The 16,871-nt window shown below is 43.4% G+C and overlaps 1 protein-coding gene and 1 non-coding gene across 2 annotated transcripts in view; both read left to right on the forward strand.

Annotated features, from left to right (window-relative positions):
- The window catches only part of SF3B3 (splicing factor 3b subunit 3), a 30,629-nt gene that overhangs the window by 675 nt on the left and 13,083 nt on the right, over nucleotides 1-16,871 (forward strand). The window contains exons 2-15 of the mRNA XM_040615281.1: nucleotides 162-272; nucleotides 1,230-1,556; nucleotides 2,718-2,890; nucleotides 3,266-3,407; nucleotides 4,457-4,569; nucleotides 5,330-5,467; nucleotides 6,510-6,613; nucleotides 7,842-8,007; nucleotides 8,517-8,612; nucleotides 9,140-9,212; nucleotides 14,686-14,837; nucleotides 15,242-15,397; nucleotides 15,828-15,983; nucleotides 16,690-16,833. Coding sequence (XP_040471215.1) covers nucleotides 203-272; nucleotides 1,230-1,556; nucleotides 2,718-2,890; nucleotides 3,266-3,407; nucleotides 4,457-4,569; nucleotides 5,330-5,467; nucleotides 6,510-6,613; nucleotides 7,842-8,007; nucleotides 8,517-8,612; nucleotides 9,140-9,212; nucleotides 14,686-14,837; nucleotides 15,242-15,397; nucleotides 15,828-15,983; nucleotides 16,690-16,833 — 2,010 coding nt within the window. The 5' untranslated portion in view covers nucleotides 162-202. The remainder of the gene's footprint in view (nucleotides 1-161; nucleotides 273-1,229; nucleotides 1,557-2,717; nucleotides 2,891-3,265; nucleotides 3,408-4,456; nucleotides 4,570-5,329; nucleotides 5,468-6,509; nucleotides 6,614-7,841; nucleotides 8,008-8,516; nucleotides 8,613-9,139; nucleotides 9,213-14,685; nucleotides 14,838-15,241; nucleotides 15,398-15,827; nucleotides 15,984-16,689; nucleotides 16,834-16,871) is intronic.
- On the forward strand, nucleotides 4,758-4,837 carry LOC121098167. The gene has a single exon (XR_005831194.1). It is a non-coding gene; the product is annotated as a small nucleolar RNA SNORD111 (small nucleolar RNA).

Consider the following 16,871-nt stretch of genomic DNA (forward strand, 5'->3'; position numbering starts at 1 on the left):
AGCCTTTGCCTCCTGGTATTAATAAATACCAAATAACTTTAGCAGGGTGGCAGTTAGTCTGCTAATGTAAAGCAATATACACAGATAAACGAGGGCAGCAGTTCTCTCGGTGCTGTATGGAAGGTTTTGCAAAGCGTGTATTTTTGTTCTACTTGTTACAGGCTTGGCAGTTACAATAAGGTGAAGCGAACCTGCTGGCAACATGTTTCTCTACAACTTGACACTACAGCGTGCCACCGGCATTAGCTATGCTATCCATGGCAATTTCTCAGGTAATTTTGTGCTCCCTTCACGCATCGTGGGCATGATTAATGCCCTTGCTTCCAGCATTCTGGAGACCACTGCAATTCTGGTGCTGGTTGAGGTTTTGGCTTTCCAGGGGCATTTGTTTTGCCAAAGGAAGTATGGTAGTCTGTGAACGGCCTGAATGACAGAGCTACTCTCCTTATTAATCACGTGTTAAACTTATAATCATACTAATGTCCAGGTTTGATTTGTTTGATGACTTTTCTTATTTGTCCCATTGTTCTGGCGGGATTTCAATTGATTTCTCTGTGATGCAGTACCCGAGGAACTTGATGTCTAAAACCGGATCAGCCATCTTTTTGTCCAAATTGATGTGTACACCTAACTCGTGTAGTACAGTGCACACAGAGTTGCTAGTTGACTGAAGGTGACGAGGGTCTGGGTGACAGAGGAGGAAGTCATCCATATAAGCAAAAGTCCAGATGTTGTACCAAAGACTAAATTTCGGCTGTGAGGGCAGTTGAGAGGAGATGGAGGAGAAGAGGGCTGAGACTGATGCCCATTGCAGCTCTTTCAGAGCATTCCCGAGCTCTTTTGTGTAGTAGAGGAGAAAAGGTGTTTGGGTTTTATTTTGTTTGGTTGCTGAAGCTAGTCTGCTTAAGTATAGCATTTTTTCACTGGTATATTATCATTTGCTCTTGAGCATGTTACTTGAGCTCTTGTGGAAAGATCAAAAGAAGTTTGGCTTGATAATCTGGGTAGTAGTTTGTTCACTTTCCTGGTCTGTTAAAAGGTGCTTAAATGATAGTGGCACTAATGTATGTTGTTTTGTATTGCTCTGCGGGAATCCTAGAACACTGGCCGGAATCCTAGAACTCTGGCATTTAGTAGTTGTGAAGTTTTATCTTCTTTCTTATAATGCTTCTTGAATTTGCATGTTCTCCTGTGTTGTTGCTAACTCTTTAACGCTTTGGGTTCTTTAGGAACCAAACAACAAGAAATTGTTGTTTCCCGGGGCAAGATCCTGGAGTTACTCCGCCCTGATCCCAACACAGGGAAGGTTCACACCCTGCTGACTGTGGAAGTGTTTGGAGTCATTCGCTCGCTCATGGCCTTCAGACTGACAGGTGGGACCAAAGACTATATCGTGGTGGGCAGCGATTCGGGACGCATCGTTATTCTAGAGTACCAGCCCTCCAAGAATGTGTTTGAGAAGATTCATCAGGAAACCTTTGGCAAGAGTGGATGTCGCAGAATCGTTCCAGGCCAGTACTTGGCTGTGGACCCAAAGGGCCGTGCCGTCATGATCAGTAAGTCAGTCTGTCGGCTTGTTTTCTCCTTGGTATTTGCTCCTGTCTTGTGGATATTTATTTTGGAGTGAGTTTCTGCCAGGTATAACTGGAAGTGTTTCTCAGGCAGTTGGTTGAGCTATGGGATGTGTCAAGGAGAATGCAGGCATTCGGAATAGTTCCTTGATGCTGATGGAATTGCACAAATTAGTTCTAATGCTGGGCCAAAACAATTTGGAAAGAGGCTGGCTGGCTTAGCAGTGTGCAGAGCCCTGAAGTATGATGTCTGCTAGGGAGGCTGGGATTGCAGGCGGTGGTGCTACAGTGTAGTCAGTCAGCTCCAGCAACCTTGAAACAGTGTTAGGAATTCACCTCTCCTCTCTGAGATGTATCCTGAAGACAGCTAGATGCATTTCTGATAAGGCTTCACAGGTAGAAGGACACTTGGATGGGTTTCTGTTTTTTACTAAGATTTACTACACGATGTCTTAGTGACGTGGCACAGGAACTTTCTCAGCTTGCTGAAACCAGTTTTGTGCAATGCTGCTTTCCTACATGCTGCAAGCAGGGACTTTCAACGATCGGTAGTTTTAACAGTGCCTCTTTATATTAGGAAAAAGAATAAATGATATTGTTTTCTTTCAAACAAGTCTTGTTTTCATGGATGAGAAGGTAGCACAGTCACAGTTGTACCATTCACGTTGATAGCTGAGTGATCTCTGCAATGTTAGGGATGCTGTGTATCAGGCAAGGGTACATTTTCTTAGTTAAAATATTTCTAAGGAAAGGTCTTCTTGCCAAATGGCTTTAAATGATGGAACACCTTTCAGTTCTTCAATTTGTTTTTTCCTTCCCTGCAGTCTGTCATCTCTTGTGTGGTGGAATGAGTGAGTAGGTCTGCCTGTAGCCATTGTAGATTGAATATTGGGCTAGATGAACATAGCTCAAAGGGTTAGGCTTTGGCTTTAAAGAGCCGGAGCTGTCATTAGTGCTTGCAGCCCAAAATGTTTAAAATGAAACATTGGAAGTTAATTGGTGGCACAGAGATAAATACCAATGGTGAACTTCAGAAGTAATGCTGACATCTTCTTGCTAAGTTATGTATCAGTGTTGGACTGCAGGTATGATCAGGTTTGATCATCCGGTGATGTGCTGCAAGTGCTGTTGTCCTTTTCCTTGCAGGTGCTATTGAAAAGCAGAAGTTGGTGTATATCTTGAACAGAGATGCTGCTGCTCGTCTCACCATATCCTCCCCGCTGGAAGCCCACAAGGCCAATACCTTGGTCTACCACGTGGTGGGAGTCGATGTAGGATTTGAAAACCCCATGTTTGCTTGTCTGGAAATGGATTATGAGGTGAGAAGAACTTGATCTCCCTTTGCTGTCTTTTGTGCTTTGTCGTTCCTCTTCTGTCCTGAATCTGTCTGTGGAGGCAGGGAACATTGGCTGCTTTTGCTGTCCGAGACAACTTTAATTTGTCACAAGCTTACTTGCTTTTTGTCTTGCCTTCAGTCAGAACAGGCAAACCTCTTCTGTCTCGGTGACTCTTCTTAAATTCTTGCTGTTCAACTGCAAATAGGCGTATTTTCTACCTCTGAATCCTTTTTTGTGTGCATCCTCCAGCAGTTCTTTTGGATTTCATTCTAATGTTATTCAAAGCTGTTTCCCTATGTGTCAGCTTTGCTCCTCTAATGCCTTTCTTGAAAGACAGCTTCATGCATTCTGTTTTAGGAAGCAGACAATGATCCAACAGGAGAAGCAGCAGCCAACACACAACAGACATTGACATTTTATGAACTGGACTTGGGTTTGAACCATGTTGTTAGGAAATACAGTGAGCCCTTGGAAGAGCATGGCAACTTCCTTATAACAGGTACTGGACACTAAGTCATTTTCCTGTGGATCTACTTGGTTCCCGTTCCCCAGGGGAACAGCAGAAATGTGCTTTACATCTTAGAAGTTGTTTTGATGGTCGTCTGAGCCATTACTGTAAATTAATTGACTTTGGAGTCAGATAACGAGTGGTGGTTCACCCATGAAAATATGTAAGAACTCACAGATACAGCTGTGGTTTGGAAGTGGTCCTGATCTCTCGTCTTTTAAATGTGTTCTGGATGTTCTCTGGATTCTGAAGCTAAGTGATGATAACTGAAATTAGCTGGTAGCAGATGCAAAAGTGTATATTTGTAGGTAATACAAAGGTGCTGTTGTATGCTCTTGCACGGGTCCATCAGCTAATATGCCTTCAAAAGGCAGTAAATGAATCAGTGTACTAAAAGCCAGTCTAATATCTTTGACCTGGGAAACTGCTGAACCGGTGCAGATTCCTTTCCAAGCACAAAGGAAGCGAAACTGGGGGAGCATCCTTGTATGCTCTTCCTGCATCTTCCGCAGACAGCTGTCAGACACCAGATACTGGGCTGGATCTGACCGCTACTGCTATTTTGATGATTTTTACATTGGCTTCTCAATAGAAGTATTTAAAAAATACATACTCTTAAGAATGAAAAACATGTCAGAAAACCATCTGGTGGGTTTTATTGATGGCAAGCAAACACGCCAGTAACCAGTAAAAAGTAACCATGCCAGGGTTGTGTTTAACTGACAAGCTGCTAATGTGGTATTTTGGGCATGTTGTGGCTTTCTAGACAAGGATAAGCCAGGAAGGATAAAACACAAGCAATTTGTTTGAAGCTGCATCCTTCCTGGTCTCTTGAGTTCCATCTGCCCTGTTCTCATGCCAACACAGGCAGCGGTACTCAGTCTTCTGTCTTCCCCTTCAGTAAAAGCAGATTTGTATATGTAGGGTGATTGAGAGCACTGGAAACTGTGTTGCTTTAAAGAAAACAGAACTGTTCTGCAGGCAGTAAGTTAGATCCGTGGTATGGGCTTGTCTCATAGTATTTCTTTTTTGTGTTTCAGTTCCTGGTGGTTCTGATGGACCTAGTGGAGTGCTGATCTGTTCTGAAAACTATATTACTTATAAAAACTTTGGTGACCAGCCTGATATCAGATGCCCAATTCCCAGGAGACGGGTGAGAATTTTGGGATTCCTGCACTTTTTCTGAGGTTACCTTTGTCAGTGCTAAATGAATGCTTGGTATTTTCTTTCAAGGTCAAAGGTTCAGGGAGATTTTAAAGTTAAAAAAAAGTTGAAAGTGTGTTGGCCTACCGTCTGCCTTACTGTCTGCATGTTATCTGTGAGGGAAGATGGAGGTGGGCGTAGCCTGAAGTGATGAGTTTGGTTCATGTCTCTTCTCTGAGATTTATGCTGGAGATACTCCAAAGACTCTGATCGGGCACCACTGGGGCAGTGCTGTCGGTGTGAGATAGGATTATGTGAGATGGTGAGTCATGGCTGCCATCCTCTACACCGGTGAATTTGACAGCTGCTCTGTTGCATCTGAGGCTGCTTTCTCCTCCTTTGGTTTTGCAAATTATTGTGTGCTTTGACAGTGCTTTGAACACCTGCCAAGGTTCAGGTGCTCAGAACCAGCTGTGTGTGGATTGCAGCCCTTTTCCTCTGTGTTTGGCCTTGATACATGAGAATTGTTTGGGGAGGAGGGGTTTTATGCTCAGGCACAGTATCTTAGAAATGTATTTCCTTTTGGGGCAGAGATGTACTGAGGGTAACTACAAGTGTAACAGAGAGGGTGTGCTTCGTGTTAAAAGCCTCCTCACATGCTGTCTGTCAGCTCTTAAGGCACCTGTGAAATGGAAGTACTTCAGTCAGTGAAATCACACCTGTACTTGCCAGATAATTCCATGAATGACCTCTGTTTTCTTTCTTAACAGAATGACTTGGATGACCCAGAGAGAGGTATGATTTTTGTCTGCTCTGCCACACATAAGACCAAGTCCATGTTCTTCTTTCTGGCCCAGACAGAGCAAGGAGACATCTTCAAAATTACTCTGGAGACAGATGAAGACATGGTAAGCATCACATGAAGAAAAACTGAAGCATTCGAGGAGAATCCTTAGTCAATTATTTCAATTCTCTGAAGTGCTAAGTACTTAATATTGTGGGTGTAGCTGTGCAGTAACACGTATTATGTGATTTATAATACAGTTATACCCACAGTAGTGACTTGTGTTTGCTCATATAGAGGCACAGCATGAGGTTTTCAAAATCCTGTGAGAACTATGCTGCAGAGTCACTTGGGCATATTGTAGCAATTCTACAGGCAGTCCTTTACTCAAAAGATGTATTGTAAAGTGTGGTCCACAAACCTGCTAGAAGGTACTCTAAAAACTAATTCTGGGGAACTTCGTTTCCCTTGATCACATTAGGTGCTCTCTGTTTCATCTCTTAATTGAATATTTACATGCTGCAATCAGTCTTTTTGCAAGTGAGGTAGCTGACTTCGTACAGCTGGTCCATGAGTTGAAGTAGCAGTTTGAAGTGGCTTGCTGCTGCTTGTCCTAGTATTTTGCAATGAAAAGATCTCTGCTGTAGTGAATCAGCTGGTTTGTTGGAGTAAATGTTGAATGTTAATTACTCCATCTAAACATGTCAAATTTGGTACAAAGGATGATTGTGTTGCATCTTTAAGTGGTTTAAAATTGTTCTTAGATGTTTCACCAAGAGCTTACAACCATATTGAATGTAGGAGTTTGCTCAGGACAGCTAATTTTTCATGTATTGGGGAATGGCTGGCGTTCAGTGAGGCAGATTTCTTCGTGTTAGACAGCTTGCTATTTTCACAGCTGTTTTTTTCCAGACTGACTCAGTGTTACCAAAGCCAGAAAGTCTTAGAATAAAACGGGCAGCCTGACTTCTGGGTTCAAAATAGTCTTCTGGATTTTGTGACTTATAACCTGCTGCCCCAAACTACTGATGTGGTTAAGCCTGGCCCGCTCTCTTGCTTCCTTCCTTTGGAGAGGACAGCTATGCAGCTTTTTTTAAAGTTTTATTAAATCACAGATGTACAGCTCTAGTACTTGCTAGTGTGGTCACATCTTCCTCTGCTTTCAGGTAACAGAGATTCGACTGAAGTACTTTGACACTGTTCCTGTTGCTGCTGCCATGTGCGTGCTGAAAACAGGGTTTCTCTTTGTGGCATCTGAATTTGGAAACCAGTAAGTAAATGTCAGCATTTTCCCCTGAAGCAGACTGTTTCTCCTCAGGACTGCAAACCAGCCCTTGAACTTCCTGAACATACAAAGACAACACCTGTTCTAATATGTAGATTAATACTTTTTTCACATGGTTTGAGCGGAACAATGGGTTCAGAGTATGAATGGGGGAATTTTTTTGTGGTTTGAACCCAGATTAGATATTGTAGTGCAGAGAACAAAAGATGACGTGCTGTTGCAGTAGGTTTTGGAAGAATTTGAGTGCTTGGAGTTCATATAGGGTCCATCATATATCCAGGTGAATTATCTTTTAATGAATTTGATAGTTTTGATCGAGCTTCTGCATGCTATGGCCCACTCAGAAGTAGATAGCATTTGTAACTAATAACTGTGATCCTTTACTTAACAGATGTATAGTTGAGGGCTTTTTCAACTCACATTTGGAGTTCCAGAATATTTAAGACTCCAAGACTTTGCACACCTTTGAAGGTGGCTTAGCAGTGTCTTAAGTGGGGAATTCATGGGGAATGGAGGTTTATACTATTTGTCCCCTTACATCTGCAGTCAGCCACCTGAGGGAGCTCCAGCCAGTTTACTGGAGTGAGTCTGAATTAGGTTGTATAAACGAAGCTCAAGGAAGCCATATTCACTTGAGCTTTATTAAAACCAGGAAGTAAATCAGTCTATCTTTCTGTTTTTACTTGTTCTCCTCTGAAGTTTAACTTGATCATTGTGATATTTAGGCTCATAAAATGGAATAGGGAATGCAGTTAAAAATAGGGAGAGTATTCCAGTAAAATAGGTAGTTACAGGGTTGCAGTCTTAGCCATTGGCCTTGCTTTTGGCCTCAGCTGTCAGTGCTTTGGCTCTAATGCAAGAATATCTGAAAGGCTCAAGGGTAAACAAGAGAAAACACTGAAACTCTGAGATACCTTTGCTAGCAGCAGCTACAAATGAAAAGGTTTAGAGGGGGGTGGTTGTGGTGGATCTTTTTGTTTGTGGGTTTTTGGGGGTTTTTTTGTTTTTGTTGGGGTTTTTTTCGCAGGCCTCTGATTCCCTTTAAATATTCTATCATGAAGATGATGATCTTTTGGGCTAAATTTTAATAGCTGTATAACGTACAGAAGGATTCTCTCCTGCCCAATACCTGAATATTTGGCTAAGCCTTACTTAGAGAAGGCTACATGAGCTTTGCACTGAATGTACTGTCGTTCTTGCTTTCTTTCTCAAGTTACCTGTACCAGATAGCTCACCTGGGTGATGATGATGAGGAGCCGGAGTTTTCTTCTGCCATGCCTCTTGAGGAAGGAGACACATTCTTTTTCCAGCCACGACCACTCAAGAACCTGGTGCTGGTGGATGAGTTGGACAGTTTGTCTCCTATTCTGTGTTGTCAGGTATGTTGCCATCAACAAGCTCCCATTCACTACGTAAGTCTTTCTCATTTACAGAGGAATTGGTTGTAGATGCAGGACTTTTTCCTTGCTTTTCTGCAGTGTTTGTGTGTAAGCGGAGTCACCAAAGCTTCGTTATCCTAGGTTTCCAGAAATACTGCTCTATAGTAAATGCTGGTAGAAAAGCAAGTCTGGTAAATTCTCAGACAGTTGCCTAAGACTGGTAGCTGGCCTGGCAGCTTTTGGTTCGTTTGGTGATAAATATATATCCAGACACAGGGTGTCAGCCAGCCATCCTGTGCTTCTGTATTGACCATCAGACCAGTTCTCTGCTCTGCTGAGGGTTTGCTTAAAACTTGACATTGTTTCAGGGCAGCAGATGGTACACCCCATGGCATCTTCACTATTTTCAGTGTTTGAGAGAAACATTTTTAAAGCAATAATGCGGCATCTATAGTTTCATTTTATTTTCTCTTCCTGTGGATATTGTTTGACACTATTTCTCCACGCAGATAGCTGATTTGGCCAATGAAGACACACCCCAGTTGTATGTGGCTTGTGGTCGGGGACCCCGGTCATCTCTGAGGGTTCTAAGACATGGACTTGAGGTAAGACTTCTAGCACTTCAGAAAAACAGCTTGAGAGGCAAGGGCAGTGGGGGAAAAAAATCCTTCAAATAAGGTGCTCATATGAAGGGATTCTCCTTTTGCCATAGCCTGGAGAACAACTTACTCTAGGCTTGCTTCTTGGAAATAGAAGGGTTGTACTCTTTACTCTTGCACTCTCAAAGGCTTCTTGTTCAGTTTATTCCAACCACCTGCATTTTGTCTCTTCTGATACTTGAGTGTATTGAGCTGGAACATTCCTGGTGTCTGCCAGCTGCTTCTGATCTCTTTGCTGGGGGTGGGTGACCTTGTTTTAATGCTGATCATCCACAGCTGTAATGCTGCTGTATCATTGCTAAATGTATTCTATCCTATAGCACATCTGCATGAGGAGAGAGCGTCAGAATTGGGAATTACTGGCTTTCCTGCCCAGTTGTGGGAAAGCTTAAAAACTGCTGGTGGTTTGGTGACTTACTGTAGTAAGTGTAAACATCTGTTTGCAAAAGAACCTTGTTCCTGTTTACTTGTAGGTATCTGAAATGGCAGTCTCAGAGCTGCCTGGTAACCCCAATGCTGTATGGACTGTGAGGAGACATGTTGAAGGTATGAAGTATTTTCATAAAGCACAGGGAGATGATAATGTTTTTTTGGTGTGTTTTGTTTGTTTGGGTGTTTTTTTCGTTTCTGGCCAAGGAGATAGGGAAGGTACTGCATCATGGTTGTGTTCCATCCCCAAAAGTTGTGTTTTGAATCAGCAGCCCCCTGTTTGTATTTAGAAGCCACCCTCTGGTCCCCTAGGGTTGTCATGCTTCCCGTTGACAAAGAAGCACCTGCCTGCAGCTGCATCCATCACCCAATACGCTGTGTCAGCTGTACATTTGCTGCCTGAAGCTGCTGAACTTCTTATCCTTTCCCACTTCCCATAAGTTCTCGCTCCGACATCAACAGGCAATGATTAAGCTCTTTGTTGCAACATACTCGCTATTCTTTATATGCATGTTGACAGCTATAGTAATCAGCTCTCTGTGAGAGAGTAGGATACAAATTAGGGAACAAAGAAGATAAATCAGCAACAGTGCCTGTATTTTATTATTTCCATCTCTGCATATCTGCAAAGAAAACAGTCTATTTGGGCTAGGACACGCTCCCTATTCAAAATCCCAGCAGTGTATGGAATGCGGCTGATTCCAGGAAGGTCAGGATTTGAAATTGGCAGAATATACTGGGTTATGGGTTTGGTTTTGGGTTGGGTCCCCGTCCCCCCCGTCCCCCCCCCCGATCTGAAATAACGGGTTTGCCTTACTAAAGTACAAGAGGAAATAGTCCCTTGTCCTGCCTTTCTCTTGCGGGTGAGAACAGAGTTCCTCATAAACACCTAAAAAGCCTGGAATATATTCTGGGTACTGACGGTCTCAGTGATTATTTCTGAGGCAGTGCTTTGTATAAATCTTGCAAAGACTTGCTGTATGTTTATGCACTGGATACAGAAGTGCCAGATTGTTGTAGTGGAGACCTTAGCTTGCTGTGGTGACATGGTATCTTGGTTTTAAGCAGTCACAGTCGTGTGTCTTCCAGGGAGCCAGTAACCCTGTGGGAATTTCAAACATTGCTGTGGGATTTACCTTGCCATCCAAGACCTGCTGTCGGTTCCTTTGCTTGTGTTCTGAGGCTCATGTACTGTCTGAGCAGCATGGAAGGAACTTAGAGCATGAAGTGGCTTCATGTTCCCCAGACACAGAAGGGTCAGAAGACAAGTATTTCCACAGTTCATATGAAAAATAGGTGCTTTTCTGAAAAGAGGCATTCTGGTTTGTTAGAGACAAACCTTTGCTCCTGCCTTGTGGAAAAGGAGTTGGTAATATTTGCGCCCTCTGAGAGATGGAGGCTTCTGACATCACCTTACAGTTTTAAAACCTTTTATCTTGGGGTTCCAGAGGATGATTTTGACTTTTCAGGAGATGGAGGACTGTTGCTAACCTACATGAAACAGTCAGTCTCACTGCCTCGTCTTTTTTTCCTCCTTCCAAATTCTCCAGATTCCAGCATGAACATCTCCATGATTTCAGAAAGGCTGGAATCTGTAGCTGTTGTGAACCATGCTACTTTTTGAATATGGTTTAAAGTGATGTGAAACTGATCCCCAAGTTACAACTGGTTGAATTCAGGAATGGTTTTAGTGGGGTTTAATCAGAAAGGCTGCAGAACCTTTCCAAACGTGTATCTATCTGATCTTGAAACTGCCCAAGTGCTGGTTTTTTTGAGTGTGCAGTGTCAGGTTGCCTGGCTCTGCCTCAGTGCCACGGTGTGTGGGTGCTGCAAGGCCTCTGTAAAACACGTACAGGTTTGCAGCGTTCAAAGCAAATACTAACCTTGGCTGGTACGTGGTGATACACACTACCAATACCAAGCCTTTTTTTTTCTTCCACAGGTGGCTGGTGGTGGAGGTGCTGATCACCACAGGTGTGTACCTACTGCTAGGGGCTACTGTACTGTCCCACAGGTTAACCACAGCGAATCCCAAAATCGTGGGGCTACTTCTATGCTAAGCTTTCCAGTAAATGAATTCTAGAAGCTGTTGTATAGTCGGAGATTGTTGCCTTTGTAGCTCAGTAGCTGAGGAGTAGAGTACAGCTTCTGTTCCATCTTACAGTCTTTGGGGAGCAAAATAATCAACCATGTCTCTGCAGAACAGTCAGTTCATGCTAAAATCAGAGGTGCACATTTCAGGGTTTTTTTCAGCTCCCTTCCTAGACAGAGGGTTGGCTCCCAGCTGCTTTGTACAGACCTCCCAAGAGAAAATGATCAAGTGTGCTTGAAGCACCTGCAGGTACTGCCAGCATGGGAATGCCCTGTGGTTATGGAATGCGTCTGCCCATCAGACAGAAGTGGATGGCACTTGGACCAAACCCTCTCTTGCAGTTGAATGTTGAGGTCTGGGGAGCTAGACGGCTATGTGCTTTGCTGTGGAGATAGATGTTTTTGCTGAGAGCTAACAGTCTGCGTTCCCTACCTGGCACTCTTGCATGAAAAGCCATGTGCAGTGAGTCACAGCTGCCGAGTCTCCATGCAGTAGTAAACAGAAGGCCAGGAACAAGTGCTGTCATCCCATCAGTATCTTTTAAGTGAGAATAATCCTGAACTTTGTCACCGCTCATCTCTTGGTTCTCTGAACTCCTCTGAGAGCTAGTGGTGACTGCATTTGTATCTGTGCAAATTGAGATGCTGCAGAGTGTGAAAAAAACTGTATCGGGCACGGACTAGCGTATAGGAATGGAATTCTCATGGACTGACTCAAACTGAATCCATGACATAACAGAAAGGACAGTAATACAGAGTTCATAGACTGAAATGTGATGTTTTCATAACTGGTCACAATGTGCATGAAGCTGCAGAAAACTTTGAATGCTTAGGAGAATGAGTCCAGCTGTGGTTCTTCAGGGTGATTAAAATGTCTGTTACACGCTGAAAGGAGCTAACTGGAGCAATTAGAACGGTAACAAGCATCTCTGAAGTCTTGTGTCTGCATACAAAATAATGTCTATCTGTTCAAAACTCGGGGCAGCCTGATCGTATGCTTGGGATTGTGCAGAGCTAAGTAGATATCTTTTCATATTAAAATCTATAGAACTTTTCTTTTTCTAACTGAGAGTACTTCCCAGTGTGCCCCAGGGATTTAGTCCTCTTAATTTCAACTAGGCTGCTATATTTTCTAAACCAAAATTGTGTTGTTTGAATCTAGATGAATGAGTCTTATTCACTGACTTAATTCTGGTAAATCAAACCCTTTATTTCAAAAGCTCCAGCAGAGGGGCATTAAGCAACACTACTGGACTTCAGGCAGAAATGCACTTGTCACTATTATTGACACAGACTTAAAGGCACACTCTAATATAACTGTAAGCCAGTGAAAATAGAGAGCTAAAAAAGTATTAAGAGGTAGGAATGAGTTTTTTCGTTTAGAGTAAGACTAAGGGAATCTGTTTCGCTTTCAAATGGGAGTCCTTTGTCCTGCTCCAAATCACATGGTCAGGCCTCCAGCTGGGACATCAGGGTTTGTCATGAGAATGACAGCCCCCAGGGAGGAAGGCAGCAGCTCTCAAGAAGTTTGGAAAGCAATGACGGTCTTTGAAGTGGAATTTTTAGAACATCCTGTCTACAGGATATTTATGAATTAAATAACTTAGCCTGTGGCCTGCTAGAATCTCTGTTTATAGCGATCGAGGAATTCTTTTCTGGTGTTGCAGAATTCATGCAGGTTTTACGAGAGGCTGCTATTTAGTGTAGAAAATAACCAGCGTGTAACGGTGTATGTCTTGCTGATCTCTTACCATCTGCTGTTAAGGTTAAGAGAAATTCTCCTGTTAAGCCAAGTGTTTAAATAGTTGGCGTTACTAATGAGTTTCTGTGTGCAAGTTCTTCTTGTTTTCTCATTTCCCCAAGTGGACCCGCTCCTCTTTGTGGGGTTTGGAAGCATGTTGGAGGTTATAGGTTGTGACCGCTTAATAGAGTAGTAACAGAGCCACAGACCGCTGCTGGAATTGCTTTAATTATACAAAGCTTTTCAGTTTAATCGGAGCTGTGGTCTGTATACCAGATGTTGGAGAGAATGGTGGTTTTTTTCACTTGCATATTTTCAGCTGTATGTAAGAACTTTCTGTTACAAAAGTGACACAGCAGGTTTGGCAACACCTCCCTCTAAACAGGGTGGATAAGAAAAGGATCAGTTCCTGACGCATTTGTTTCAGTTAACCGGTTCAGCTTCTTTAAGCTGCTGCATGGTATTTACTGGCATATTGTATTCATCCCAGTGAGAGTTCTCTATTTTCTTTTCCTGCTTAGAGAGTCATTAGCCACTTCTCCATGTAGTCACCCACATTTAGAAGTTACGGAGAAAGTCTACTCGAGGGCAGAAGCTGTGACAGTTCTCTTACACCCTCAACTCTGCTAATTGTCTTGTGCTGTGGTACATAAGTCTGAGTTTGAAGTTGAGCTGGGTTGAAGTGGGGGATTTTTTCTTTTTAAGAAATGGCACTTGCATGACAGCAGCAGAAGTGGAGTTGCTTCTCTGAGGGAATCTTATTTTTCCACTGAGACTCCTGGCTTCGTTTCCCAACAGATTTCATTGTTTCTGTTGCTTTTGTTATTCTGTTTTAATGAGACTTTCTTCTCCCCCTTTGATGCCTGTTGTTTTCTGCAGAATGCAAATGGACAGCAGTAAACCAAGGCATTCCTTTTTACCCAGTCCTACTACCGTGTTTCCTGAAAAGCTTCCCTATTTCCAGTTGAGCTCTTAAGACTATTTTGATTAGCATAGTTCTTCCACCTCCAAGCTACTGTACTCTCCTAAGCTGTCCCCTTTGAGAGAAGCCAGTACTGAAGAGAGTAGCTGTAATCCTGTCACTTACTCCAGTAGAAGTAAAGGTCAATGTTTGCTCTCTGTCTTAAAAATATATTGTTTCTCATCCCAGGAGACTGTACGGGTGGCTGTGTGTATGTAAGCTAGTTGAGATTCTGGATGAAGGTAGAGCAGTTTAACCCTGAGCTCCTCTGCTGCAATGCACCCTAATCGTTCTTTGCAGCCTTTTATTATGTGGATACTAGATAGAGATGTGATCCTGCAACCTCCTGTTTGCAGCATCCGTGGTGCTATTTCTGCATATGGGTTCCACGTGTTCAGATTATTGGAGTATTTAATTTGACTTCATTGGGTGTTAAATCTGGATTCAGCTCCTCGTGTGAGATGGGGCAAGTGTCTAAAAGGCTTCTAGACCTTGTGCTGGCTTTGAAAAAAGTAGGCAGGAGTCTTGCTTGCCAGAATCCAGAGTATCACAAATTGTCTCTGGATCTGGATCATCATTTGATCCCTGGCTCAGTCTTGCCTTGTTTGGGGTCTTGCAGTGGCTGGCTTTTGGACAGCGTGTCCTAGAATGAACTTGCATGATACTGCCAGCAGATGTAGTTATCACAGGAATTCTGCTGAAGAGTAACTGCTAGACATCTGTCAGACTGCTAATTTTGTTGGGAGACCTTCCATTTGTTTAATCAGCACCCTTTTTTCCCTGTCTCCCTTGACTAGATGAATTTGATGCCTATATCATCGTGTCCTTCGTAAATGCCACACTGGTGCTGTCTATCGGAGAGACTGTAGAAGAAGTGACTGACTCTGGATTCCTGGGTACTACACCCACCTTGTCCTGCTCTCTTCTTGGTGATGATGCTTTGGTACAGGTAATGGAAAGCTGCTTCTGGCATGTCTGCTTACGTCTGCCACTCTCTTCTTGTTGCACAGCTGTAGTGCAACATACCTCTTGTCTAAAGGTGTGGATTGGCAGAGAATGACACTTAATTCAGCGTTTCCCTTTTTATAATATCCTGCTAAGTGAAGCTGGACCAGATGAAGATGGTCCTGTCCCCTTTGGTGCGTGCTCAGTAGTGCCTTGCTGTAGTTTGAAGATGCAGTGCTTCCAGCTGACTGCATGCTAGTTGTTGCAGCTAGGCCTGTTGCTGGCTATTGGATCACCGCTGCCAGGAGCAGTGTTTGCCTCGGGCTTTTTCTGTGTCAGAACTATCAGTGAGATAGGAATTGTGAAGGGATAGTAAATAGAGAGTTGATGTGACCTTTTTTCCTTCAGGTTTATCCAGATGGGATCCGACACATCCGAGCAGATAAGAGAGTAAATGAATGGAAGACACCAGGAAAGAAAACCATCGTGAAATGTGCTGTGAACCAGAGACAAGTAGTGATAGCACTTACTGGAGGAGAACTGGTTTACTTTGAGATGGACCCGGTATGTATGTTAATGTGTGAATGAGTTTGCAAGAGCAAAGCAGAGTATCGGGTATGCCAGAAATTGATCGTTGATCAAACCTTGATCAAATCTGCAGAAAGGATTCTGTAGTGAAGCATCCTTCTAGAGCAGATAGATCAAAGTATCTGGACTATATCTGTCTGAGATGATTTAACAACTGATTAAACTCTGAAGCTCGTAATTGAGGCTGGAAATTGTGTACATAACCCTGTTGCTAAGCTGGTTCTTCCAATCGTAGCTGAAATAGGGCTGTAAAGAAGTGGTTGAAAAAAATACAAAAAATCCAAAGCACTGTCTTAAAAATAAATAAACAATTAAATAAAGGTGAGGGGGGAGGTGTGGAGGGATGTTTTGGTGCTGGTTTGCCCCGTTGGCTAGTTAATAAGTCTCTTGTGTTTTTCTTCCTCAGTCAGGACAGCTGAATGAGTACACAGAGAGAAAGGAGATGTCGGCCGACGTCGTTTGCATGAGCCTGGCCAATGTTCCCCCTGGGGAGCAGCGCTCCCGGTTCCTTGCTGTTGGGCTGGTGGACAACACTGTCAGAATTATTTCCCTTGACCCTTCAGTGAGTAGCTGTGCTGTTTCTGCCTCTTACTGGCTTGAAGTGTTCAGAAGGGTACTCCAGAGGTGGGCTGTGTCTGTCCAGGCTGTCTTTCTGTATTCAGGTGGATGGCCAGGAATGAATAGGTTGCATGGCTTTTCTCTGCTGGCTGGGAGGAAGCACAGCCCTTGATCCTAACCTGTAACAGATTTCCTTGTTTTATTTAGTCTCACCCATGCTTGGAAGTTCAGCTGATAGGATGTGAAAACATTTTCTTGGGGTTTTTTTGTTTTGGTTTGGGTTTTTTCCTGCCCCTGCCTCCCCGTCTCACTGTTTATACCTGTACTAAGAGCAGACTCATTTTGCAAGTGGGACAGCAGCAAACCAGCATTATTATTCCTCTGCGTGCAACAGATGAGTGTTTAAAGGATGACTGAAGTAACATAAACTTTGTTCAGGTCTCTGCATGCCAAATAGCTGCAAACTGTGCTAGAACAGTTTGGAAGGATCCAGTTTATCTTCTCCAAACCCCACGGCTGCTACCACTCCTGCTTGCCAAAATCCACAGAGCCAGTGTCTATTGTGACTTTTTTTCTTTTTTTTCTCTGCTGAATACTTCTTTATGGAGATTTAAAAGGGCATCTTTAAGCTCCTTAGATGAAGCTTGAATCCCCTTTTGCCATGCCAAGCCTTGCTGACTGGTGTGGTATCTCTTGTCCGTCTCCCACAGGATTGCTTGCAGCCGCTGAGTATGCAGGCCCTTCCTGCACAGCCCGAGTCACTGTGCATTGTGGAGATGGGTGGCACAGAGAAGCAGGACGAGCTGGGGGAGAGAGGCTCCATTGGCTTTCTATACCTGAACATTGGACTGCAGGTGAGAGGTGCCTGCCTGGTACTGACAGGCGTGTCTTG

This window comes from Falco naumanni, chromosome 15 (genome assembly GCF_017639655.2).
Source record: "Falco naumanni isolate bFalNau1 chromosome 15, bFalNau1.pat, whole genome shotgun sequence".
Taxonomy (NCBI): Eukaryota; Metazoa; Chordata; class Aves; order Falconiformes; family Falconidae; genus Falco; species Falco naumanni.